This window comes from Corvus cornix, chromosome 6, assembly GCF_000738735.6.
Source record: "Corvus cornix cornix isolate S_Up_H32 chromosome 6, ASM73873v5, whole genome shotgun sequence".
Classification (NCBI taxonomy): domain Eukaryota; kingdom Metazoa; phylum Chordata; class Aves; order Passeriformes; family Corvidae; genus Corvus; species Corvus cornix.
The window spans coordinates 29241848-29268466 of NC_046336.1; the positions used below are offsets into that span (position 1 = coordinate 29241848).

Consider the following 26619-nt stretch of genomic DNA (forward strand, 5'->3'; position numbering starts at 1 on the left):
AAATACTATTCCACATTTACAAAATCTTCCTGCAACACACAGAAGAAATTATTTTACAGGCGTATTTTCATTTTAAAGGAAGAAGCACAACACAAGTTCTGAAACTCCAAACTCAAGCTTGTATCAAAATTGCTACCTCATATATATTCTACAGCACTCTTTCAATTACACATTTTATCATAGCAACTGTCCAGCAGAACATGTGCCAATTAAAAAATATTAGTATTAAAATTGTATTCAATTTTAATGTTAAAAGTCAACAGGAGGTTTACTCTGGACATCAAAGGGCAATTTGAGTTGTCAATTCTAAGCAAGTTCAGCAAACATCACTTAAATGGTCTGGTATCACGGATTATTTCAAGTGATAAAGTCAAATTATGAGAAGTTATGAAGGTTTGTGACAGATTACTCAAATAAAATTGAATACTGATGAAGATTTATGACACACATAGTGTATTTTGCGAGACTTTGTAATGTTTGATCAAGTTTACATTGAATCCCTGACATTAAGAAAACCCAAAACAATTCATCATGCTTTGTCATCACTCCTTTATGCAGCAACCTTCAAGGAAAAGAATATTCCTGTTTTAGAAACCTGTTCCCAAACTATTAACATCATGGGATTTATCTCTCTTCTGTGGAAATATCACTTTTAAATGTAACAGTGTCACTTATTTTACACTATTATCATATCAACCAGTTCCTAGAAGTGCTTCAGAAATAAAAAATGTAATACAAGTATCAGAATTCCATAAGCAGATTTCATTAAATACTTAAGAATACTAGAGGTTCTCTAATGGCCATGTGTTGCAAACACCAATCTGAAAACTGTATTTCAGTTTCATCTTCTGCTTGCAGGCTGGCTCCTATAAGCTCTGCCATTTGTACTGCAGTTCTGTTTCACCTGCTCACAAAGGGAGAGAGTTCTTTTAAACCTAGCTCTTCTTTTCAATGAGAATTTGACTTGATATGCTTTCCATTTTTTACTCTAAACCACAGTAGTTCAAAAAAAACCCACTTTAAAAATAGAAGATACTTGAAATGAAATTAATTAGGCTGGATTTGCACAAAGATTACTCTAAATCTAAGGCCTTGCTCTTGTTCTGAACTTTAGTAAGTGAACGCTGCAGTGCAGAATTTTCAAGTACAAAGATTAGCTGTCCTTATCTTCTTTTAACAGCCACAAATTATTAATCCTACAAACTTGTGCACAAGGTCTCTGCAAAAGAGCACTCTCGATCCATCATCTCCGTCTTGAAGGAAGGTTGCTGCTTCTAGCAAGCTCCTTCTTTAAATGGAGGTTGAAATATTCCAGCTAGCCTGGCTGGCCAGCAGGGGATAATACTGCCTGTTCTGCATTTGCCCAAATTCCTCTGGCCATGTGGTGAGGTATCTACTCACTTATCAGCTGCAGTGCAATGCTACTGACTCAGAACTAGGCACAACTGCTGACTCGAAGACAGGAATTTTAGTTTCAGCAGGAAGGAAGGAAGGACTGGCATTGCAAAGTCCACGGGAAGGTGCCAGCAGCCTCCTGGCAGCTGAGCCCATGTGCTCAGTGCACAGTCTCTTCCAGGGAAGGCAGGGCAAAATGCAGGTCCTACTGCTGGGCAAGGGGCCCCAGCCCTGCACAACAGGAACATGATGATTTCTACACAGCTCTTCATGCTTCAAAGCCATCTTACATAGGAAAGCACACAGTAAATTACTCCTGCTATACTGTGCAACAGCTGCCTCAGGTTGCCACAATCATTAACAAATGGAATTCTTACATACAGCTGACCTTTATTTTACTAGCTCCTAATTCTTTTGAGTAATTCTCAATTTGCAACATGACTCCTACAAAGTAGGCTATAAATATAAATGTTTTGAAAAATTAGTATGTTGAAATACTGCTAAGTTTCTGAAAAAAAGATAGATACATCTTTTTCTGGCACAAAATATTCAAGGATTATTTTTTGATTCTTTCAGACATCCTTTTAGTAAAGCTAAAGAACCCCCTAAACTACAGTATAAATACATCAACAAGCAATAACACTGCAATTACGAAAATGTTGTCATCCAAACTTGCCCCATTTTTTTCCACCTTAAATTCAAACTCAAGAAAGTACATATAAAAATCTTACATTACACAAACCTTAGAAGATTTGAAACAAGTTGTTTACTCACGCTGTAACTGTGCAGCTCTCAGTTGTTTCTTTAACCTCTCCACTTCATTCTTTAAAAACCTGATATGTCTCATCATATTTTCTGGAGAGTCTATCTCCATTGATATGTCTCTGGGTGACGGTGGAGCAGATACTGGCTGGTCTAATTTCTCCTGCAAAATTCTATATGAGAAATAGTGCAAACTTTACCTTCCATTCGAACGAAATGAAAACCTCTTATATCCCCCAGAAAGCCACTGCACGGATTCTGACAGGTATGTAGAATTTTTTTTAACTACTGTTTTGGGGCAGATAAATTTGGGAGAAGTTATAATGTTTAGTCTCTAACTCAAAATAAAAAAAGGTGAAATTTGTTGTCCTAGTACAGATGAATTTTCTAACATATTCAGACACTGACATTCTGAAATATTACTACATATGGTTCTGGAAAAATCAATTCTAGACTATAAATAGTTATCTCAGTTTTGTACTCAAACGCTACTTACTACACAAAATTTTTGCTAAGCAAATTCATTTAATGAGTTTTTACATTTATGTTCTTAGAGAAAGGACACATAGTGAAGATTGATGATGAGTAAAGTATGTCAATGCTGAAACAGAGGCTTTTCTGCATTTCACCACTACCAAAAGAATTTCATAGACATTTTCTGAAGGACAGTCAAATAGGCTCCCCTCTTTTTTCTTAATGTCCAAACAGAAAGGTATTAAGGTGTTTCATATAATCAAGGTTTCAAACACCTCAAATAACTGATGGTAAATTCAGGATTAATGAACTCCTATTACGAAATAAGCACATGGTAGATATTATAGTTTCTAAATGATGATTTTTGGAGGTAACATAGGAGGATTTTCCAGCCTGAAAGCATGAAACTTTAAAAGGAACATGTTGATAGGCCAGATCCAACTCTGCCCTGAAGAGCAGGGGCAGCACCATGCAAGCACAACCTTTTGTGTGGTATAGTATTTACGGGTACCATACAAAGTGTACTAAAGCAGGGTCTGACTCCACCACAGCTCCTCATAGGAAGGGACACAGACTGAGAGAAATCAAACCAGAAATGGTTTGCCTTAAAGAAGGCTTTAAATCTAAGATACACAAAAATGCTACCAAAGGCTCATCCAGCTGTGGATTTACCACTGCTGAATATCACATGCAGCTCTTCAGAGCACCCTCCACACAGCAGGGCTCTGTAAAATAAAACTACAGAACCTGAAGTTCATTCAGGCTCAGGTGTTTTCTGAGGCCCCAGCCAAGATTCAGAGGGTCACACTAATGTAACAATATTTAAACACATTAAAAAATAGGTATTAATAATCATTAATCAATTTTCTCTCCTACTTCCTCCCCAAACTGAGTTTTGGTATTATAACACTTAAGAGATGTTTATTTTCATATATATTTTAAATTGTAGCTGTTCCAGGAATATAAAGAGTCACTGTCTTAACTTCTAGTAAAGAAGCATTGGGAAGTCTCAATGACATGAGTGCACACCACCGTGAAAAAGCTGAAGTTTTCTTTAAGGAGACAGGGAAAAACCAAGAGCTTCTCATATAATAAATACAGTAAAACACCATGAATCTAAAGCTGACCGCAAACAAGAAGCTTTAGAAAGAGGCTATCAGCAGTTGAAATAATTCAGTAAATTCCTTCAAGCTTTCCCAGGTAATTTCTTAGACTGGTTAGTTGTATCCACTTTAAGCAATCAATGATATGCCATCATGCAAACAAGGAACTTTACAACTGCTTCATCTTCCAGGTTCTCACAGATCAGACAACTCTTGTGGGACAGAGATGAACATATTTAATCCAGAACATGAGGTATTAAAACTCTCTCCCACAGTAAGGAGTGCACTGCAACAAGACAAACCGTTTTTCTGCTTCAAGCTTATCCATCCTCTTCCAGAGACGATTCACTAGTGCTTCTTGCTCCTGTTCCAAAGTATTTTCAAGGTCAATCTTCTCACGTCTTAACTGGAGAGGAAAAACAATTAGAAAAAACTATGGGCCGGTATTTTCTGCAAGGAAACTGGCATCAGGAAAACTCCAACAACCCCATTTTACATAATGCTCTACAAGAGCAAGGAGAAGGGGAAGAAGAGACAAAATTCAGGCACAGTGCACTGGAAAAATCAAGAGATTCAGTAGTTGCACAGTTGTTATCTCCTTAACCCAAGTTTTTCTCACAGAACTTGTCTCTGGCCAATAAGGAGGAGCATGAACCCAGGACATGCAGGCACTGATGACGTGACAAACCTATTCAAAGACATTTATTCCATAAATCTATGAAATTCAAACTGAATTTACTGTTCACTACACCAACAATTCTTTTGGATAATTTTAGACTTTTTTAGCAGAAGAATCATAGTTAAATAATCCAGAAATGGAAGAGAAGCCATCTTTGCCTTGTGTGCCTTGTGTTAGACAAAGGACATAATAAAAATAGTAAAAAAAAAGTTATGTGAACTGCCTTAAATGTTACTTTATCAATCATTACTAGCAAAACAAATGTAATTCTGTCTTTATAAAGCAAAGGCTTTATAAAAGTAAAAGCTTGACATTTCATGTTCACTTACTGTGTGAACAAACATTCTTGATTCTACTATGAGTTAATAAAAGATACAATGTAGAACCTTCTACTCTAAAGTTAATAAAAGATATAATGTCGACCCATACATGAAGAAATCTATTATTAGCATTTAAGTAGAAATACAATATAAGTATTATTAATACAGGAGAATTTTAAGAGGCACAGCTGATCTTACTCAGTAGCAACGTAGCTGAACTCAAAAAGTTGGTAATAATGAAATACTTGGGAACAGTTCAACACCTTTACATGTGGAAAATAGCATGGAAGCATTTTTCCCAGCCAAGCCTTCGTTAACACCACTTTTCTGCTGGGCAAATGATCTCACATTAGAAAATGGAAAGACCAAAACCAGAATGAAACTATTTCCATTTACTACATCACTTGCTGAAGGGCTGTTGCAGCATCTAAATCTGTAAACTATTAGTGCTAACCACCAAATTAATACTGAGAAACCCCAAAAAAATAAACCTACACACTTCAGCTACCAGTGCAAGTTTAATGAATGTACAACTTTCTCCTTTAAAGGTTAGAGGAATTAGTTACTATGAGAAGCAGACATATGTTGATGAGTAATAGGGAACATACTTAGAAAGAGAAACACTGTCTAGCAAATCTTTCCATGTTTGAGTTTCCAGATGTACCTTAACAGCTCAGGGAACTTACATTTCAATTAAAGAGAAGTCAGAAGCAACATGCTTCAGCCTCCCCACGAGGATGAGAATTTGGATCCTGACCAACACTTCATTCCCCACATGGCTGGAGCTGTAGAGGTAGGAAAGCAAAAGGCTCAGCCCCAGGAGCACAGGGCACTCTGCCTCAGGGCTCCTTAGCCAGTCTGGCCAATGCCTGGGGCTGGGAACATCCAGAGGGAAGAAACTACGGAAAATGTCCTTGCAATCTGCACACTGTGCTTCTAACACTACCAAAGACAGACTGCACAGCTAGCTAGATAATCACATGATGAAAAAAGTGTGAATGCAGGTCCTGACCTCTGCAGCAATGGTTTTTGCATCATTTCAATGCAGCATGGCTTAGACTCACCCACTCTTAGTCTTTTTACAACTATGTTTTGATCTAGCAACAAACAAAACCACAAGAACATACAGGTGAAAAGAAATCCCTATCTTTTAATGGTAGGAAGAAGAGCACACTGGAATTTAAAGACAGAGTAAATTATTTATAAATCTGTATTTGAAAAATCTAAGATTACATTTAGTATTATAGCAACTATCACCAAGGCAGTGGAGTCCATTAATTATAAATCTGCATGCAGAAGAGCATGCACAATGGCACAGCCAAACCATCAGCAACAATAGACAAATAACCCTTGTGTTGTGCCCTGAAGCTGCTCTGACAAAACACCAAAGAAACCAGGTTGTGAAACAGATCTAGAATTCCACATTTTCAGCAATATGAAACATACTGGATCTTCCTTTCCTAGTCATGAGCATCGTGCCAGTTTCTCCCACTGTCAGGATTTCAAAGATTGGAGGAAGAACACCTTGAATGGCACCTACAGCAGAAGTAACTGCAGCATCCTGTTCAGAGCTGTGAATTCGGAGAATTAGTATATTTGGTTTGGTACTAGGTAGTTTCAGGTGTACTTTGAAAGGTACTCCAGTCAGTGAATTTTTTAGAAATGTGGTAATATTCTGAACTAAAATAAACAGGATGGGATTATGCTCAGGACCAAGCCAGCAGCTTTGTCAATACTAGTGTCACTCTGCATGGGTTCATGGTTACATTCCAATCAATCATCACTTAATTTCGACCATTAAAACAGGGAAACAAGGAAGCATTGCTTGCTTTTCAGACCTTAACCTTCCCTTCAGAGGAGGAGTAAAATTCCTTTTAACCTTCCTCACCACCCACTTGTGTTTCTTCTCACTCTTTCACAAGTGCACTTACTTTACTTCAAAATGCAGCTAAAATATCCATTGTGTGTGTACTTCTGTATCCCTGCTTTGTCAACTGTCTTGCCAACTTATTAACAAGCACAACCGTTCCCTCCTGAAATGGAGGTCTTCCAAATCAATCAAAGTTGAATATGCTGATCTCTCCCTACACCCACTATCCTACATTTTACTTCTCTGCTTCTCATCTCCACCTTGCCCTTTGTAGCTTTAATTCTGCTGCTCTCCAAGATCTTTCCCGAAGATTTTACACATCTCTTCTCCTTTCAAAGCAGACATAGATGATTATTAGCAGTTTAGTTGTTATTTCTCAACTCCTAACTGCATCAATTCTAGTTTCTCGCTATACTGTATGAAATAGGAAAGCAGTTAAAAATAATAACAGCAAGACTACACACACTGGGTCTCTGTAGGGCAGTACTGACAGCTATTTATTTCCTATCAAACCACTGAACTGTAACACAGAACATTATTGCTCGTTTTAAGTGAGGCATGCAGTTAATGAAATAGTCACATGCTGCAAATTTCTGCACCATTTGCCTTCAGAGAAGAATGCTCTGCTGACTTCAAGCTGACTTAAGAAATTATTTCAGGTCACATTTGAACCCTAAGATCCAACTTAATTTTTTATTATGGAATAATATTCTATGCAACCACCACTACCATAAATCAGCTACCTACTGATCACCTGTGGCATAAGCAGTTCAGATGAAAAAAAGCAAAGGAGAAAGAAAGAACACAAAGCACAGATAATTCATGCTCTCTATTTTAAAAACAACAGTTGAGTGAGCATATGCTGTAATTATCTGCTCACTGATTAGTGACAGATCCCAATGCAGCCCAGCTCAAAGCATTGCTGGAGTCCTCCTTCCAAGCCCTGTTTAACAGGTGTCCTGAAGGTTGTGCTGCAGATCATGGCAATCCCTCTTCCTTAATTCCTCAGTGTGCAATAAAGGCAAAGTGGCTCTCCTTACAACTTTGGTTGCTTCTTGCTATATCCTGCCCATTGCCCCAGGCTGCTGCTTCAGCTGGTTAATTAGCACAATCAGCACTTTTAATTCGTGTGAGGGAGGAAAGCATGCTGAAGCCCAAAGTAACCTGAGATCTACTCTACCTTACTGTGAGAGAAAACAAAGGCATTCGGTGAATCACACATAAATACACATGGAATTTCTAAGCAAGCCTGCCAGCCAAATTTTAACATCTTCACAAAGTTTTCAAAGCCAGATACTAAAGACCTTTGCACATCTAAGCTTTTTGAACAAGACATCATTTAGATGTAGCAACAAGTTTCAAATTTTATGATTTCACAAGTCTGTCTGTCCAGAACAATGAGACAAAAATAATATCATGAAGATTTCAGCTGCGGCTCATGCTAACATTTCAAAGACTACAACAGCTTAGTATGTTAAACTTACTTTGCATTTTGATTAAGTGGCAGCCACCACCACCTTGTGGCTAAGAGAGTTATTTCAACCTCATGCTAATTTCCATGCTGGGTAAGGACTCGCTGGCAACGACGTATTCCCACCTTTTTACTTTTCAATTTGTTTCCTAGGTCTCTCCATGAAGAATGTTACCATGCGAATCAAGAGAACTCACTTGATCATTTAGATAGCCATTAACTAATTTTTTCACGTCAACAGAAAAAGGAGAATCATACAAAATTGGTAGTTGCACTTGCAAAGGTCACTGCTGTCCAGCAGACATGAAGGCCAACAGAAAGACTACTAAAAGTTATAATGGCCATGAAAAAAAAAACGAATCCAAGTTTCTCATAAGAAGTTATGTTACTTTTCTATTGCTTTGAAAGTCAAACTGACTTTTCTATAACCTCAATACTGCCCAGTTGCTTACATACTTAAAAAATTAAGTCAAATCTAATACAACAGAAGAACTTGTTTTTTTCTCAGTCACACAATGGTGAAATGAAGGAGGTTACCTGCTCCAGGGTGAGCTGCTTTGAAATTGTATCATTTTCCAGTTTTTTAATCTTCTTCATCAGTTTGTTCACTTGAAATTCCTGTTCCTGTTCTAAATGCTGCTCCAGTTCAGCTTTCTCATGTTGCAGCTAAAAATTTAGGAGACATGTAAATATTTTAAACACACAAATAAAAGCATAAACTTAGGCACCTTTTATACATTTATTTACACATTTATTCCTAATGCATGTTAAATTCTCTACTGATGCTTCTCAAAAGACTTCAAAATGTACAACCCACCCAACACCCTTTCAAAAAGGAGCATATTAAACTGTGCTGCATAGTTACAAAGCAGATAAAATTACATTTTTAATTATTAAGTCAAATCAAAATAGGTTATTTTATTTGCTATATATAATGCATTATAGACATTTCAAAAGTAAAAAATCTATCATAATGTCCACAAAATTTTAATCTAAATGCATCATCTCAAGAGCACCCAAAGCACAAAATGTAGGTCTTAGCACTTCTTTCTCCCAGGCAACTGAAAGATGAAAATTGTGACTGAACTCATACTAATGAAATTGCTGTGCAATGAGTTTACAAACAAGAACCAAAAAACTTTAATTTCTATTCCTATGCTATCAAAATCAAATGGCTCAGATGACATAAAAATACTGGTTATTTCAAATCAATGTTATACATTTTCTTAATACCAAAGGGAATCTTTTTCATTTAGTAAATCCAATGAAAAAAAAATCTTTAACTCTCAAGGCTCTCAAGCAGACAGAAACAAAAAAACCCCCTCATATTAACATGAAGTATGGCTTGGAGTAGAGTCCCTCTGAGACAAGGATCCAAATCTTCCTGTGGATAAAAGAGTGTGACTGCCACCATGGTACAAACACGTGAACCTGACTCAGGGAAAAGCAAATGTCACCAAAAGACAACGGTGTAATTACATTGTGTTCTGACCATCCACTGAAACTGCAGGCAACTTTTCCCACCTGCTTATTTTATTTTCTATGCCAGTTCTTCTGGCTAGCACATAACAATCTGTAAGGTCACAGTGCTTAAATGTGTGAGGAAAACCTGAGGACATGGAGAGAGACCTCGCAGTCATGGACACAAATCAAGGTTGCTGGATATCCACAGTGAAGGAAAATACTTTGATTTTAAAACAAGCTAAAATTGCTCATTCATTGATTCAGCTCCTTTTGCTGCTAAGTAGAGACAAAATGGTCTGTAAGTGCAGCCTGGCAGAGAGATCAGAGCCAAAAGGCTCATGAAGGAAGAGCACCAGGCAGACAGCAACTACTTGGCAATACACAAATGGGAGAAGTTTGGGGGTTAAGTGTGTTTGCAGGGCCTGTCAATGCTGAGATTTTATTTTTCACAATTTAAAATAAAGATCAGAATAGAAAACTCTTAGAATAGACAATATTGGCTTCATTTTACAAAGAGGAAGAAAAATACTACTAACACCCCCAAAATACATGAGTGGTGTCTGTCACTCATATGGGGTAAAACAATTTTTCCCTTTTATTTCTTTTGATCACAAAACCAAACCAAAACAACCAAAATCCAGTTATTGCTGAAAGCTTAATGCTGAAGAACAGAATTGCGAACAATGAGAAAATATCCCCTGGTAAAACACAGGTGGATAGTATTTATTTTACTTAGTAAAGTAAGAGAGTCTTTTCCAAGTATTTTTAATTATATGCAATTATAGTAACAACAGTCTACAGATACACCTGTCAGCTAAAGAGAACGAAAGAAATGTGTTAGAACATGTCACCTTGATGCCAATGTCTTACAGACCTTGAATTGCGTATGAAAACTCAAGGAGAAGTCTCAGCTACGTAAGATTAGAGATGGGCTTGGTGCAAGAGAGACAGTGACTAGTTTGAAGTGAGAGTGGGGCTGTCAAACACAAAGCTTAGCAGCAGGAGTGGGAGCCTTAGTCCACCTAAGTTCTAAACAACTACAGTAATACTCTCTCTGTAGGAACAAGTGTCCTGATACAATGTAGGACCACATTTACCTTCCTTCTTTACTGTACTGGCTTACTTCTGGGACAGTGGGAAGTGTTTTTATGAAGTAATGGAGCCAATGGATCAAGTTCCCCCTTAAAAAAACAACCCTCATTTATCCCCCAGACTATGACCTGGTACAGTCTATTTTTAGGTATTCCAGGCCCTCAAAAGCTGTCCACTTCTTCCTTCACTGCATCCTGAAAGTCCTATTTATTAACAATTTTGTATCAGCAGTCTGCCTCCTCTTTATGTCCAGATGTTCATCAAATAAATGACAGATGAGCTGGCTCTGTTTATTCTGCACAATCCCATTTGCATCCTTGAGCTGACACATCATATTTTGGAGAGCAGGAAGAGTAATAGCTTATGTTTACAGACTTATAATTTTTTAAAGAATTGTCAAGAATCAGACTTATGTAAGAAACATTTCTGTACAGACATCCAATTACTTCACTTGCCTGACTACACATTATGCTATTATCTTGGTATGTTGTAACATCTTACTTTCAAGGACAGATACTTGGACCAATTTGCAATTTGGTGTTGAAAAAAATCTGAATTTGATTTTGAAAAGGACTGGTGCACAACTTAAAGTAACTGACTTTGTAAGATCAAATAACATTAAAAATAAATTTCTCTTTGGAGCAGCCCTGTTTCACAAAAGATTAATTTTTAAGATTTACTACTTTCAATTTCAAAACAGTAACTCAACATGTCCATGTCCACCACTGCAAGAACAGAGCCTGCATCAAAATGCTTCTAACGATACTCTGCAAAATACTGCTACCATTCAATAATCACTAAGGATTGAGGATGCTATAAAAATGTTGTTCCAAGCTTTCCAGAGACTTCATCAGGTAAAAAAAATATAGTAAATTGATATAAGGCTTATAAGAAGTTTGTCAAGGATGTATGTGATAAAAAGCTTTTGTTTACTGTAAGACCTCTGGTGAGATGCATGTGCTCCTTCATTCCTGCAACATTCAACCTAGAAAATTAATAATTATGCTAAACAAATGAAATGCATCTAATAAAATTGTGTATTTATTCATTTGGCTTGTAGAGGCAGTGAAAGTTACAGTTATAAAAAGGTATTATTAAGCAATGTTATGGCACCAGAAGGACAGTATTATTCCAGTGGAAACACCTCCTTTTATGTGCTACTGTGTCTGTTTAGACTCAGTCTGGCAAGTAGTAAAAGGCTTCAAAATTAATTTCTTATGACATTGCAAACCTGATGTCAGTCTGTGTTTTATAACAGTAATGCACATGGTGCTGAACTGGGAGATTCCTGCTGGCTGTTAGGAGGAGCACTGCAGCTCAGGCAGGCAGCTCCCACATTTAAAATGTTTTAACATTCTGGGAGCTCATTCCAGAGGCCAGGCTGAATGAGAGGCATAAGCCCCTACAATTGTGACAAACAAAGGTCTGACAAAGCAACAAACACACAGGCACCATGAAAAAAGTCCCTCTGCTGGGTGGCTTTCAACAGAATAATATGGCAGTAATTTTGACACAGGCATAGAGCTGTAAATATTTGAAAAACTGAGAGTGAAAATGAGATGCAGTTGAGCAGAAGTACCTCTCCTCTGTTCCAAAATGCAAAGTTTTAGACAAAACAACAGATTCATATGCAATTTTTTCCCTTACTCATCCAAAAGGCAGGAAGCCATTTGATGCACAATGTCTGACAGCAGGAATGCTGAAAGTCGCATTCCAGGTCAGACCAACATTGCCTGGCGAACACAGACATTAAGAGTTAATTCCAGAGAACGGTGAAGCAACCAACTGGAGACTACTGTATTCCTGGTTAAGTCATCATCCAAAGTCTGCATCTAATTTAACTAGAATTCCCTCCAGAGCAAAGATGCCAAAAATGGAAGCGGGCATTGAGTTCATTATTCTCCTAATGAAGACAGAACTGCTACTACGATACACTCCAGTGTATTGTAGTATGAGTACTATACTCTAGTATGAGTATGGCACTCACAAATCTCAGGAAATTAAAAAAAAAAGAAATCGTAATTATCTTAACTTCCTGGTCTAAAAAACATTAGCCAGGAATGTAGCACTACACCTGTATAACGGGAAGACTATCTGATTATAGAAAAGATATTGTAATAAACTCTAAACTGACCCTGTGATGTGTGCCAGTAATGCCCCCTTTTCCAAAAAATGAGTTTATTTGTAAAACCAGGAGCTTCTCTTCTGCAATATTTAATCTGTTGGTCTACGTGGATTTAATTCCCAGGATTCACAACTGAAGAATCAAACCTTCAGACAACAGATAAGCTTTCAGAAAACAAAAACCATCAGGTATTATTTGCAGTTCTTTGCTACTTAAGAAAATTGCCTGCAACTCACCGATATTCTCATGTCAACTTACTAAGACTCTGAAGAGATGAAAAATTACTTTCACAGAAACACACAGTAATATTCAAATGTTCCCTAATTCTACAGGTAAGCTCTTTAGTGGAAGGGACCATTTCCTCTGTACCATTTGTAAGTTTCCAACAATGTTACTGGTGTTTAGGAGAATATATCAATATTCTGGTTTTGCATTTCACAGCAAGTTTATCAAATCAAAGATATAATCAAGCCTTGAAATGAGATTTGCATTCAGCATACACAGAAACAGAAAAATAGTTTTAATATTAAACTGTTTGCTTTAAAACAAGTCCTCCACCCACACTGCATATCTTGAGCCACTGTAAAGGTATGAAAAGTCATCCAGAAGTATGGACAACAAAACCTGCTGACCAGAGTAAGGGAAGGGTTAATAGCATTTGCAGCATATGCCATAAACAGAAACACCACTGGTGCCCATGCACAAGGCACAAAGGTTTCAGCTCTGGCCTTGTGGAGGAGCATTCATATAACTCTTATCGGCTCTGTGCACTGAAGTTTTCAGGTGAACCTCTAAGCAAGAAATTCCATGCCACTCACCCTTCACAGACACAACCACCACCACCACCAGCAGCATGTTGACAGCTGTTCTCTTTTTCAAGTTACCTGGGTTATTAATTCACAGAGAGGACAAACTCACAGTTTACTTTAAAAAATGGCTACCTAATGGTGCTGAGAGAAACGACACAGCTTCAGGATGAACAATTTGGAACACAGGTGCGTTTATGAACTGCCATATTTTAAAATCTTCTGATTGACATAACCATGTTTATCAAAGGCTAAATGAGGCTTACTGCAAGGTCACATGGAATGAAATATAAGGCTGCAGGTTGAGATACTGTTTAATAAAAACAGGCGGTGGTCAGAATTTTACCTCCATACTCTTGTAAGTTATAGCTTTTCTTTCAGCAGAAACCTGCAGCTTGCCTGCTGAAAGCTGGGTAATATTTATGGAATGATGTTGAATCCAAAACTGAGGATTTTCTCCAAATGCTGCACAAAAGGTGAGAATAACTTCCAGTTTATGTCTGCATTCTGTTTCAGATTCTTCTCTGAATCTTTCACAAATGAGAATGAAGTTCTCATTTGAGAATGAAGCACCCATTAAGGGTTTCCAAGAGACAAATAGCACAATGCCATTGCATTGTTGCATACATTACAAGACAAACACCCTCTTGGATATTTTCACAACAGTAGAGTGTTACCTTTTTCTTTAATTTGAGGCAACAGTCAAAGGATAGTTTCTGAAAGTCCATAGCAAAAAAGAATAAAAATAGTTGTACTTTTAGGTTGACAAGAAGTTCGTATTTCTCTTTGTAATGTGTGAACCTATTTTGCATCATTTTAGCAATTTAAGAATGCTAAAGATAGTTTAAAAAAACCTGTTAAAACAATCTCATGAATTCTAGGGAAAAGGCTAAGCATATTTTAAGCAATTAGTTGATATAACAACTTACTTGCTGCAGAACTTTGCGGTACAAATTTGTATGCAAGGTCATCATACGACTTCAAAACTCTTCAAACAAATCAGGTGTAATTCAGGCTTTTATTTTTAATGTAAGTTTTAGTTTCCTCTTTACAGTGTATGGTACAGTCCCACGTAACCTGGTTCTGTAACAGATTTCTACATCTCCCTTTCAATTAAACAACATTGTTCAATGTACCATTTCTCCCTTTACTGCAAGAGACTTCAGTGGAAAGCTTTTTCTATAGTGATATCCACATCTTACTTCAATTAGAAAAGAACAGTTGATACCCCTATTTTACTGCCATCTGCTTCTCTGTTTTTCATGAAAATGTATGACTTAGAAAGCAAACATGTCTCTTAGTCAGAAACATTCTTGTCAGTCCTCAAGAACAGCAAGGGGAAATAGTAATACCACGTAAGGGATATTTTATCTTGCTACTGAGCTTCCTGTGTGATAACAGGCACCAAAGAGACAAAGTGAGAGAAGGCCCAGTTTTCAGTAACAAAAGCGCCAGATGGGATTAGCTCTAGTGGTGTTTCCAAACACTGCATTTCCTAACTGCAGGGCTAAACATGCCTCCAGTCTCCAGCTGCAGAATACAGCAATGCTTACAACATACAAATTAGCTTCTTCTAAAGTGCCTAGTTTTTCATGACATAGCTTAGAACTAATGGCATGAAAAAAGCTCAGGCAGATCACACTAAACATTCCCCTAACTTTAGTATCCTGTCTCCTACAGGGGCCAAGAGCAGGTATTCAGGCAAGACTGTGAGCACACAGCGACCATGAACAACCCTTTCAACAAATACTTAGCCACTTTCCAAAAATTAGCAACTTGGGTAATGAAAGAAGTTTCTCTGCCACAAATTGTCCCAGCGTCTTCAACTTTTTACTTTTGCCATCAAACTGATGTTTTAATTCAATAGCAGCAACTGTTTTGTTACAAGTATGGATAAACTTACAGAAAAAGCCTCCTTCAAGCATCGCCGCACATTCTTGTATATAAAGTTTAATATTTCAGGACTCCTGTTAAATATCAAAGACTCCAGAAAAAAAAGTGTTTCACTAACATTTTAAATTAATCAGTAACTCTTGTCTGGAAGACAGTTAACATTTACTGCAAGCTACACCCATTTTTTGCATCAGTATACAAACTTTCAGGTTCTCAAAGCTGAGTTCACAGATGCAAACTTTAAAGCAACATGTTAAAAAAAAGGTCACTCACTACACTTCTTGTACTTTGCTTTTATCGAGTGTCAGCTTTCCAACCTGACCACTTCTCTCAGAGTGCAGTCACACAAACACAAAAGTTCAGTCACCAGTTAGTCCTGAGGCTCCTGGGAGAAACATCAGTAAAGGCACCAATTACCTGCATCAGTTTTCTTGAGAGCTCATTAGTGAGAAATTCCTCTTCCTTTTCATAGTTTACTGCAAGTGTTTCTTTTTCTTTCTGCAGAGCTTGAATCTTCTTAAATAGAGTATTACTGATGAATTCCTCTTCTTGCTCTGCCCTTGCTTGCTGTGAAATAAAGACATAAGTTTTGAGACAAAAGGGAGCAAGTTTCCTTTCAAAAAAGCTACAATTATTCCATTCCCCTTTAAACGCTTATCATCCTGTAGGCCTGTAGGCTGGATCTAAGTGCTGTTACCATTCCCTTTTATAGCATTATAGCACCCTTCTTCGTTTTTTGTTTTCAACCTTTTAATGTGAGAAACCGCATTGGTGCTTTAAAGTGGCCTCCTACCAACAAACTCCCCAACCTTACAAACTTTGTAAAAGCATTACAGATTCAGATACCTATTTTTACCTACTCTATGCCTAAAAAGGAGCTCCTGTCTAAATGATCTCCATTACAAGCTGAAGCACAGCTCAGACTGCTGCATGCCTCTTTTTCAGATCCCTTAGACTGAGCTCTGCTTTCCAGGAGCCAAATAATGCTCCCCTTCTTTCACCCAGGTATGCGGAGCGGCAGGCAGCACGGCTCCTCTCACAGGAATTCCTACCCCACCACCAGGAAAACAGGTATGTTACTCCTCACAACTGCTACTCCACTACATCCAGCAGCAACTCACAAAAATGCCATGGGGTAGCTTTACCCCAAGCTACTCGGGAAATCTTGCCCATGCAGAATTACTAAAGGTGACAATTTCCATTTCAGCTTACTGCTAGCACCCTGCACTGCTCCACGGAAAGCCAGCCTGGGAGACTGCACTCTTGCATTCCCTACAGTTCAGATGTTTGTATGTTTTTTTAAGTATAAAGTTGATAAATGGAAAATAAAAGTGATCCTTTGAAAGCCTGCTCTAAAAGACCATAAAGAGTACTTCATATAGGCAAATGAAAGATCACAGCTTACAAATTGGTAGAGCCAACTCTTAATACTACAGTCCAAAGCCTGGAACAACTGAATGACACAAATACTGCATTTAACAAATGAGGCAAGATAGTGTTAGGAAAGGTTTTATTCCCTGAAATAAAATCCATGACTTGAACTGCACATATGTGATTTGCCCTGATTCTAATAAAATTATACCAGCTTATACCTTATGTAAACATTCTGCAAGCTTTATTTCAGTAAAATTACAGAGAGGAAAATTTGAGAACTGAAACAGACACATTGCTGAAAGCTTATTTTCCATAATCTTCTGCCCAAAGTGTGCCAAAATAACAATCTCTTTATACTTATTTTACACTAGAAAATGCTTGAAAGATTGCATTATGTCAGCGATCTTTTAACTGAAATGATACATTCCCTAGCGGCCTAAGAGCCAATTACTTAGACACCTTCAATGTCTAGGAGAAAAGTTAATTAAAGAGCATAACTGCCTTTCAGTTTGGTGAAACAACAGGACAATTGCAAATTCTCCTCATGATATCACCAGTATCATAAAACCTAAAGCAGTGGTTTGGAAACTTCTCAGTTGAGTCCACCTTCCATCAAGTCCTTCTCTTCACATCTTTGCCTTCTCGTGTCTTCTCCCATCTCTACTGCTTTCTTTTCATGGCCCTTTCCTACTACCTATCTGCCACCAACTCCCTTCTCCCTGTCACCACCAGAGCTGGCACAACCCCAACCTGAAAAAAACAAAAAAAGAAAGAAAAGAAAAAGCAAGATCAGGCAGCCTTTACTGACTTAGCAGCTTAGGTCCTGCACAACACCCCCTCTCCAATGTTTTGCATCTCCATAGCAGAGAACAGGTACTCCAGAATGTTCAGCAGTGGTATTATTACCTGTCACAGCAAGAAAATAGGGAGTTGTCCAAAAGGTCTGAAGAAATGTTACACTGTCAGCTCACATCTCAGAGGATTAAAACTCCTGGAATCTAACTGATCTGAATAACATCATCTATCAGCTTCTAAATGTGGCTTTACTTAGAGCTAGTAACCATCTTATGTCTTCAGAGACATTCCGGAACAGAGTAAACAAGTCAAATTGCAAGGGCTCATTGTCCTCAAATCATTAAAATTCATGCATACTGTTCCAAAATCAACTCCTCCACTGCCTTCACTACTTAGGATTTCTGCTTGTGTCTGTTTTTTGGTGGTTCAGAAAATAAAAGACAGTAACACAGACCAAGCTTACCTAAAATTAAATTAGAAAGCACTTGGTTCTGAAAAACAAAAGAATGAGGGTGTTTCTGCTTTGATTTCTATTCATCTGGAACTTGCACAGATTTGTTCTGCTTGTGCTTTGCACCAGTCAAAAGCTCTAAAATCACATTATTATAGCACCGAGCCTGCACAACACTGTTAGCCAGATCCTGGTGTCACATTAACGATGGGTGCCCAGGCCAACAGGAGCGCAGGCTGCCAAGATCCCTGTCCCGGCCAATGCCCCTCCTGTGTGCCCACACGGGAGCTCATGCGGCCAGGCAGCAGGCCAGCACGGGCTGAGGAGACACCCAGAAATCAAGCCTTTCCCTTCCTCCTCCCATTTTCCTTTCCAGGATCTGCTTCCCAGGCTGGCGTGCCACACAAGCAGCGTGCTGGCACGCAGGAAGCAGGAACGAGCAGCCCCAGTTCACCCATTCAAGAACCGCCCTACAACAACCCCTGCCAGCGAGCAGGACCCCGGCCCACACGCAGGTGGCTCACAGGAAAAGCTAGGTAGGATTTCATCCGACTCCCCTACACAAAGAATGCATTTCTCAACTCAACAGCAGCAACCCTACACATCTACAAATGAACTGTGAGCCCCAAATATCCACACAGCATATTGAATATAATGAATGTCCATTTAATTACCCAAGGACAGCACTTTCAACACAAACATTTTAGCTGAAAACATCAGTTATTAAGACAAAGCACATAATTCATTACCATATTGCTTCTAAATTTCATTCTGAAACTTGCCCTTCATCTTGTTACTCATTATTTGGTGATAGTTCAATTATCTCAAGTAATAGAATAATTCATGTTTACCTTAATATTGCCTAAAATCTTGAAATCTGTTCCTCTTTTAGCCCATAATCAAACTGATTTTGCTGGATGTGAATAAATTGTTTTTCCAAAGGGATAACTTGTCTTTTTATTAAGTATCTGTATTTGAAAAGAGGCTTGATATCATCAGCAGAAAAAGGAAAGAGAATACAGAAATCAGAAACACTGTCTTCCACGAGGGCATAGAGTTCTTGGTTTTCCTCTATTATCCATATCACACTCAACATCCAAAATATTAACAGCCATTTACTCTGTTCTGGGTACCATATTACAAAATAAATTGCTGAGGCACTGAGTGATACAAAATGATAACACCTTATCAGTCAGTCTCTGGAAACCTGAAACAAGCAATCTACTTTCACGACAGATATTCTACATACCAACAGTCATATCCACCTGTCTCCTGTGTCTCAAAACTCCACACGTAGCTAACTTGGAGCATTCCATGGATGCATCCACTAAGGAAAAATCTGTAACTGTTGTGGTCAAGACCATAAATGCAAGGGCTATCATGTTACTTCACAGGAAATCAAGAATAGAGGGAGGTAAAAAGCACCTCATGCATATAAACCACAAAAAACCTCTTACATTTTTGAGGAGGAAAAATCCTGCTATTTCTATTGCAGAAGCTTGTGAAATCCTGATCACTAGTAGAGCTGATACACATGAAGTGTACTAAAAACCTGTCCTCATGAGCTTAAAACCCAAGTAATTTTAAAAGAACTAAGAAACGTATTTGTCCTAAACTTTACATAGTAACCAAGTATCATATTAGGAAGTGAATTGCACTGAAGTTCTTTTTCCACATGCTGCATACACTACCATAAACTGAAAGGTTTGCTGTTAACGCACTTTCCTTCTCTCAGTTCTTCTTGTGAATACACCTTTAGGAAACTAGGTTCACACTGCTGAATTTCCCTCTGCTGTTTTGGTTCTAGCACAAGCAGCAGCTTCTGTTTCTGGTCGTATGCTCTTTTTCTGTACCACTGCACCATACACCAACCACACTGCTCTAGTGGCACTGTATTATATAAAACAGCAAAATCCAGTACTTCTGATGAGGCATCAGCTTGAACACAGTCAAATAAAAAAATAAACTGTAACACAAAAAACACCCCAAACTTTAAAAAATCCCTTTTTTCCCCCACTAGCTCTTCTAAAAGCCTCACAAGTCTTCCTGTTACTGCACAGCAAGCAAGTTCAGCAATCCAATTAATACCTACTCTATAGTCAGTATCAGCACATTATCAGTGACCTGACATGAACATGTTCTTGCATTTTAGTGTCAGGTGTCATTTCAGACAATTTCAGTAGCAAATGTTTCACAAACTGCTCCAGGCACACTTGACCACCTGCAAGGCACATGTCAAGCATGCCCAGCTGCACGCTGACAAACATCGCCTGTCTCCAGCAGCATCCAGGGTAGAGGTGACACAAGATTTCAGGGGATCTTGTTGGAAACAGCCTACCAAGCATTGTTTTGATCTAATCCACCCTTGAAGGACTTTTATCTTTATGTCAAGAGCCACCATGACCTCTTTACCTTTCATCCATCTTTTCCTGGTGCAGTTCCTGCTGACAGGACCCTGTGGACAGTGTAACCCTGTAGATGGAGCTGAAGAGCAGTTTAATCTGACACAAGAAACTCAATCTTTGCTACTGAATATAGACTGAAGGGTTGGGACAGCTTCGGGAAGAGATGATCTCAGTCGCTGCACATGTTACACTGAAGTAAAGCTGTCACTTCAGAAAGGAGCCCTCCCAAAAGTCCTACTAAACAGGATGAGGTAAACAGGGTGAGAAATGCAGAAAGTTACAATGACATGATTTTAGAATATGCACTTCTTGCATAAAATAAAATCGAAGCTTCCCAGCTCTCCTGAAGTACACACTCCTCCTCTAGCAGTACTGACTCAAGTGACTGCTCTGGCCATACTTTCTAGCACCAGGTTAAAACGACACAGAAAGCTACTGATCTACAAACGCAATGAATATTCCAGTGAACCGACACTGTTCCCTTACAGGAGAAACTTTTACAGTGCAGCTATTTTTTTCCTACAAACCTTCCAGCTGCATCTGAAATGACCAAAGTGCATGCAACATGCCTTTCAGACAAGGAGAAACATGAACCACCACAAGAACAGAAGTCAGCAGCAACTCAGAAAAGAACTCCCACTACTGCCAACTGTAGCGACTGCCCAGCAGCACATTCCTGGCTGTAAGGGCTGAAGGACAAGGAGTTCCCACCCAAGCCCCAGTAACGATGTGGGTACAGCTTTCCTCCCACCCAAGCAAAGGTACTTCTTTCAGCTGGCTGGCCTGTCTGCAGAGAAAAGAGCGATTGCTCTCGTGGTTGAAGTGGTGAGCTGGAATTCAAGTTCTGGGGTCAATTTGTAGTGTGATTTCCTGTCTAATCTATGGCAAACCCCCAGGGTCGTTTCCTCTGTTCTGACATGAAAGGACTTTTTTCTTTGTTTTCTTTTCCCCTCCTTTAAGATGAGTTTTCAGGAGTAAGAGAACAATAGAAAGAACTGTGCATTTTTATCTTTGGGCATACAGTATCTCCTAAAAGCCCCAAACAAGTAGTGATACCTTTGAATGGTTCCTTCAGAACCCCAAGCTGCTGGAATGTTTTTTTGTTTTATTTTAAACACAAACCTGGCAGTGTAGGAGGAAAGCATTTTTCTGGTTGGTTGGCTTCTAAAAACAAATAAACAGACCCCCCCCCGCCCCCCCCCAAAAATCACAAACTTACAGGCTTACCAAAAGTTCTTTTCAAAATACACTAAGGAAGAAAGAAATTCATTACTTGAGCTCATCCTGAGAACTTCAGCTACTCTAAACATTACCTAGTGTGTAACATTACATAAATGTGTGTAACATAAAGCCACTGAAGCAGAATTGCCTCAAAGCACAAGTACTATTATATTTCAACTATTCAGTAGATGAGTTCTGCTGCAAGAGGAGACAAAAAAGATACCTGGTTTTTAATATAATAACAACAATTTATAATTATAATAATAAAGGAATAACCTTATGATAAGCTACCATTTGAAGTATTAAAATACAGTTCCTTTTAATTTCCATTTATAGTTGGAAATTCTCTGTCCCCTTCATCCCCCACCCTGCTCCTTTTTAAAAGGTCAATTAGGTTTTGGCCAGACACGTCAAAACGCCTCTGTCACAGTACTCCTGCCGCCAGCTCCAGGCATAGCAAGCTTTTCCCTCGATGCCTACCAAGTGATGCAGCATATGGCCACACAAATCCACAACGGGTGCAGACTGACTAGAGAAATGAGCTGACTCAAACAACACTAGAAATACATTTTTCTCCCGTGTCAGTTTTAACCCTAGTCAAATGTTTTCAGCTCGACATTGCTCATGCAGCCTTATGGGAACTTCTCACAAAAACTCAGGTGCATACATCTCGTGGTTTGGGAAGAGCACTTGAGAAAAGCCCTCAGAACTGACCAGCTTCCTAAACACAAAAGTCACTGGTATTCTTTCATGCCAAGTAATCTCTTAACATCAGCAATGAAGTAAATTGTTTGACGGTATGCAATCCCGTTGTACGTACTTCTCTCTCTGCATTTTGAAGCTGACCTGAAAGCCTTGCACAACTGAAACACACAAGTGGTAAAAATAAGCAAGTTTTGAAAACAAGCTCATCTGACATGCATAAATATTTATAAAATGAATGCATTTGGCTAATTACAAATGAAGTGTAACAAGCCATATGGATTTCATAATTAATACAATCAATTCCTGAATTTACTTACATAATTGAAAACTAATTTAAACAGCTTTCTTCAAAACAGGAAAAAACATAGTGCAGTCTCTTCAAGGGTTTTTACTAAATCTAAATACTGGCATTAAGTAGTTAATAAAAATGCAGCATGTGAAAAAAACACATTTTCTATGACCAACAAAGTGTCAAGATAGGGCCTAGAAAAATGTATCAGTAACTTTTACTGAACAGTTTAACCATGAACACATATTGCTATGCAAGTCTTAATGTAACTAAAAATTATATGGTAATAAAGCACCATAAAGGAAAAAGTAGCAGGGTTGTACAGGCACACATTAAACACTTCCTATTTTGAACACTCAGCATGACAACCTCAAGAATCTGACTATTCATTAGAAACGTGCTTTATAGCTCTTATTTTTCATTCACTTAAACACCATCATGTAGAACAAGCTCCCAGACAGTTATCAGGGCTGGAGTCTCTGCTTCCAGCATACAAGAGCTGTAACCTGAGCCAACAGAAGTCACAGGCCAAGGCAGGAATGACCCAGCAGGAAAATTAAATCTAGCCTGCAGACCTTTCCAAACAGCTCTATTTCATGAGGCCCTTCCTCCGTCCCAAGGCTGCACACGCAGCACACATTTCCTACACTTGCTGCATGTTCAGCAGCACTGATTTCCAGTGCATGTGTAAAGAAAGTATAGTGCATATAAGCACCAACAAACCCACTGCCCCTACGTCCTCAAGTTCACTGCATACAAGCAAAATACTGCTTCAAAATGACTGCACATGCAAACATGGCCAGGACGGCACCAAGAATGTGAGACAACTCCCCCATCAGTCCAGCACGGGCAAGGGACCATCCCCAGCACAAAGCTTCGGCAACACATCTCCAGGAGATGAGGGGTGCTTTGCCAGGGACATCTTTGCTAGTTTGTACCCAGCTAAAGATTTACACTGACAAAGACAGCCAATACGGAAAATCCTGCTACACTGTTGAATCAAACTCTGAACCAAAGTTTGAAATACCTCTCTATTTATCCTTTACTGATGACTACTAGAAAGAAATTTTTGCTTCACCCTTTGACTTCTAGTGGCACTGCTGTTCTACTGTTGGATTTTTCGTACTGGAAATAGTTTGCTAGTTAATCAATAGTGTAAAACAAATGGAAAACAGAAGCACATGGAACAGGTTTTGCTTTTGCTCAGCCTCTATAAAAACTGCTGAAAAACATCACAAAGATGCACATATATACATAATGAGATTTGTAGTTTTATGTTGAGTTTGTCTCAATTTTCAAATGCACAGACTTATCAAAATGAAAGATAGAAAAAAGATCATACTGCTTATAGCTCATAGCTAATTTAAACAGCATATACTGTTTTGTTGGAAGTGGTGTGTGTTAATTAATTTCCACAGGCTGTGCGATCACTGGAATAACCATCCTTTAAAAATGCAGTGGTTTGTTTGACTTACATCTACAATACTTAAATTTAACAAAATCTGGTTGTCATGCTTCTTAGAAACTAATAACAACAGGTCAAATCTCAGCAACACCACCATTAGTACTAAAACCTACAAGGAATGTAGCACCCCAGTCCACATTACTCTGTGATATCAGATGTCTAATGCATAAACAATTCTTAAATTAACATATTTTAAATGGTTTTTAGTCTGTTCTCTGCCCACTGATAAAACAACATTTATCTTCAATGTAACCACATATTAACCAGTCTACTTTGCTGGACTGACCAGTTAGCAAACTCAAAACTGCACACTCCCAAAGTTTCAGAGTAGGAACAGCAAAAGATTTAGCAGCAGAGTAGACTATTAGGTGACTAACTTAATACACAGCTTCTGCTCAGAGGTGTGTGGGTGCTAACAGGCACCGAGTTGTGTGATAAAATAACAATTGCCTGCTCAAAACGCTACCACAGCAAACTCCCGTTACAAGTAGTTCTGCAGTCACAACTGTTTCTCCACTCAAAGACAAAAGGGCACAAACAAAAGCAGTGAACAGAGATTTAACAGACACCCCCCCCCCCCCCAAATAACCTTCATGAAATTCCTACTTCAGTTCATGCAGTCCAGGTAACTAATTTCAAGGATGTAAATATGAAACGTGTGTTTTTCTTCATCAGAGTACATAATAAGAGTTGAGGTGCAATTCTGTTATACCCAGTTTTTCCAGGCAGCAGGTGCCAGACCACTGCTGCATGGCACATGCCAAGCAGTGCCACCAGCATGCCACAGGTATTATCAGCAACTCTACCTGTTCCCAGGCAGAAATTTTCTCATTTCAACTGGGTCCTGAGCACCAACTGCCTGTGTATTCATCAACCTTCCCTTCTAGGTAAAAGTGGCTTTCAGCACTTGTAGATCCTTCTTTCGAGTGTGTAAAACCTCTGGTGTATCTACATCAATCAACCTGTCCTCCTTTAAATTTTTTAAAACTAGGGATAAAGACTACCAGATAAAGATCCATTTATGGGGTTTTCAAACTGTAGATGCTCGCCATGTAGTTTCTTAATTTTCTTTAAAACCCTTAAATCCTTTCTATTTGGTGGTGGGCAGGGCAGGAAATGGGATTGTTGTTGGGTTTTTGTTTGTTTTATATGACTAATTTAAATACAGCTTAGGTAATCATTACGGATGGCAATGTTTTTCCCCACAATAGCAAGGTGTCCTCAGCCACTCAATACAAATACCCTCCTAAGAGGGTTAAAATCTCCCCCAATTTCCTCTTACACACATTGACTTTCCAGAGAAATACTTTCACAGTGATCAACAAGAGCTGGAGATGAAACTTGTTATTAATTATCATCATACCTTGTCCTAAACCAAACCAACATATTCACAAAGCAAACACAACACTGTCCAACTCATTGTTAAGGCACATTAGCTTGAGCTCCATCACAGCAAACAAATGTTTTTACTTACCCCTCCTAGGAGTCAGTGGGTAGTTTTTTGTTTGTGTTTTTTTCCTTCTCTACAGTTTGGAGATCTTACAGTACATATCACAGTATTCCAAAGAGCAATGTCTTTTCAGGATTTCAACACAAGAAACAAGTTTATCAATGTTGTGTATGAAAATATGATGAGAAATATGAAAAAATACATCCTTTGCCTTTCTGTTCTCTGTCTCTGGCCCCTACAAACAGAGATTTGCAGGATGTGGGGGAATGCAATCATCCTTGAATATTCATCCTATACAGAACTGGAGAAGTAGGTCTAACACAGAGAAAAGTTTTAGGAAATGCCTACCCACCCTTCCATTCACAGAGCAAGAACATTCCAGTTACATGTCTCAATATTCAGAGAAAAGGGATTTTTTGCAGATCTACATTTCAGGTTTAATTTACTCTCTGAAACGGACTTTGGGAATGTCCCTCTTCTTGACCCAACCAGGATTTCAGGGCCTGTAAGGACAAAGGTTTTGCCTAATTAATAATCCCTGGCAACACTAGCCACAACAAAATTTCTACTGTTCATTTTTAACAGATGTGAAAAACATGTACCCTTTAAAGCTCTTGCGAAAGTGGTGGTTAAAACACTACATTTTGCAAATTTTGTAACAGTGGCTTTTGCTGTTTATTTGAAAATGAAGCGAAACAAAGTGGAAATCCCACCACCTGGAGAAAGTAGAAATTAAACTGTAAGTCACAGAAAGAAGCATAACTTCATATCGTGGCACGCTAAACACTGCTGGGTTGTATCATTTCTGACTTGTTAAGAAACATTTATACTTTCTCTCAGGACCAAGCATATCATTGTGGGAATAGTTTGTGTATGTGGTAGGAGTTTTAAGTATGATTATCACCACCACCACCAAGGAACTAAAAAGGTCTTAACTTTACAGTAATAAGCAGAAACACCACATTTTAGGCAGTTTAAAAAATAAAAGCATATGAGGAACTTTACAGATA

The 26619-nt window shown here is 38.5% G+C and overlaps 1 protein-coding gene across 1 annotated transcript in view; it reads right to left on the bottom strand.

Annotated features, from left to right (window-relative positions):
- The window catches only part of CCDC6 (coiled-coil domain containing 6), a 51250-nt gene that overhangs the window by 15440 nt on the left and 9191 nt on the right, over positions 1–26619 (bottom strand). Inside the window, 4 exon segments of the mRNA XM_039553614.1 lie at positions 2170–2330; positions 4037–4140; positions 8612–8740; positions 15872–16021. Coding sequence (XP_039409548.1) covers positions 2170–2330; positions 4037–4140; positions 8612–8740; positions 15872–16021 — 544 coding nt within the window.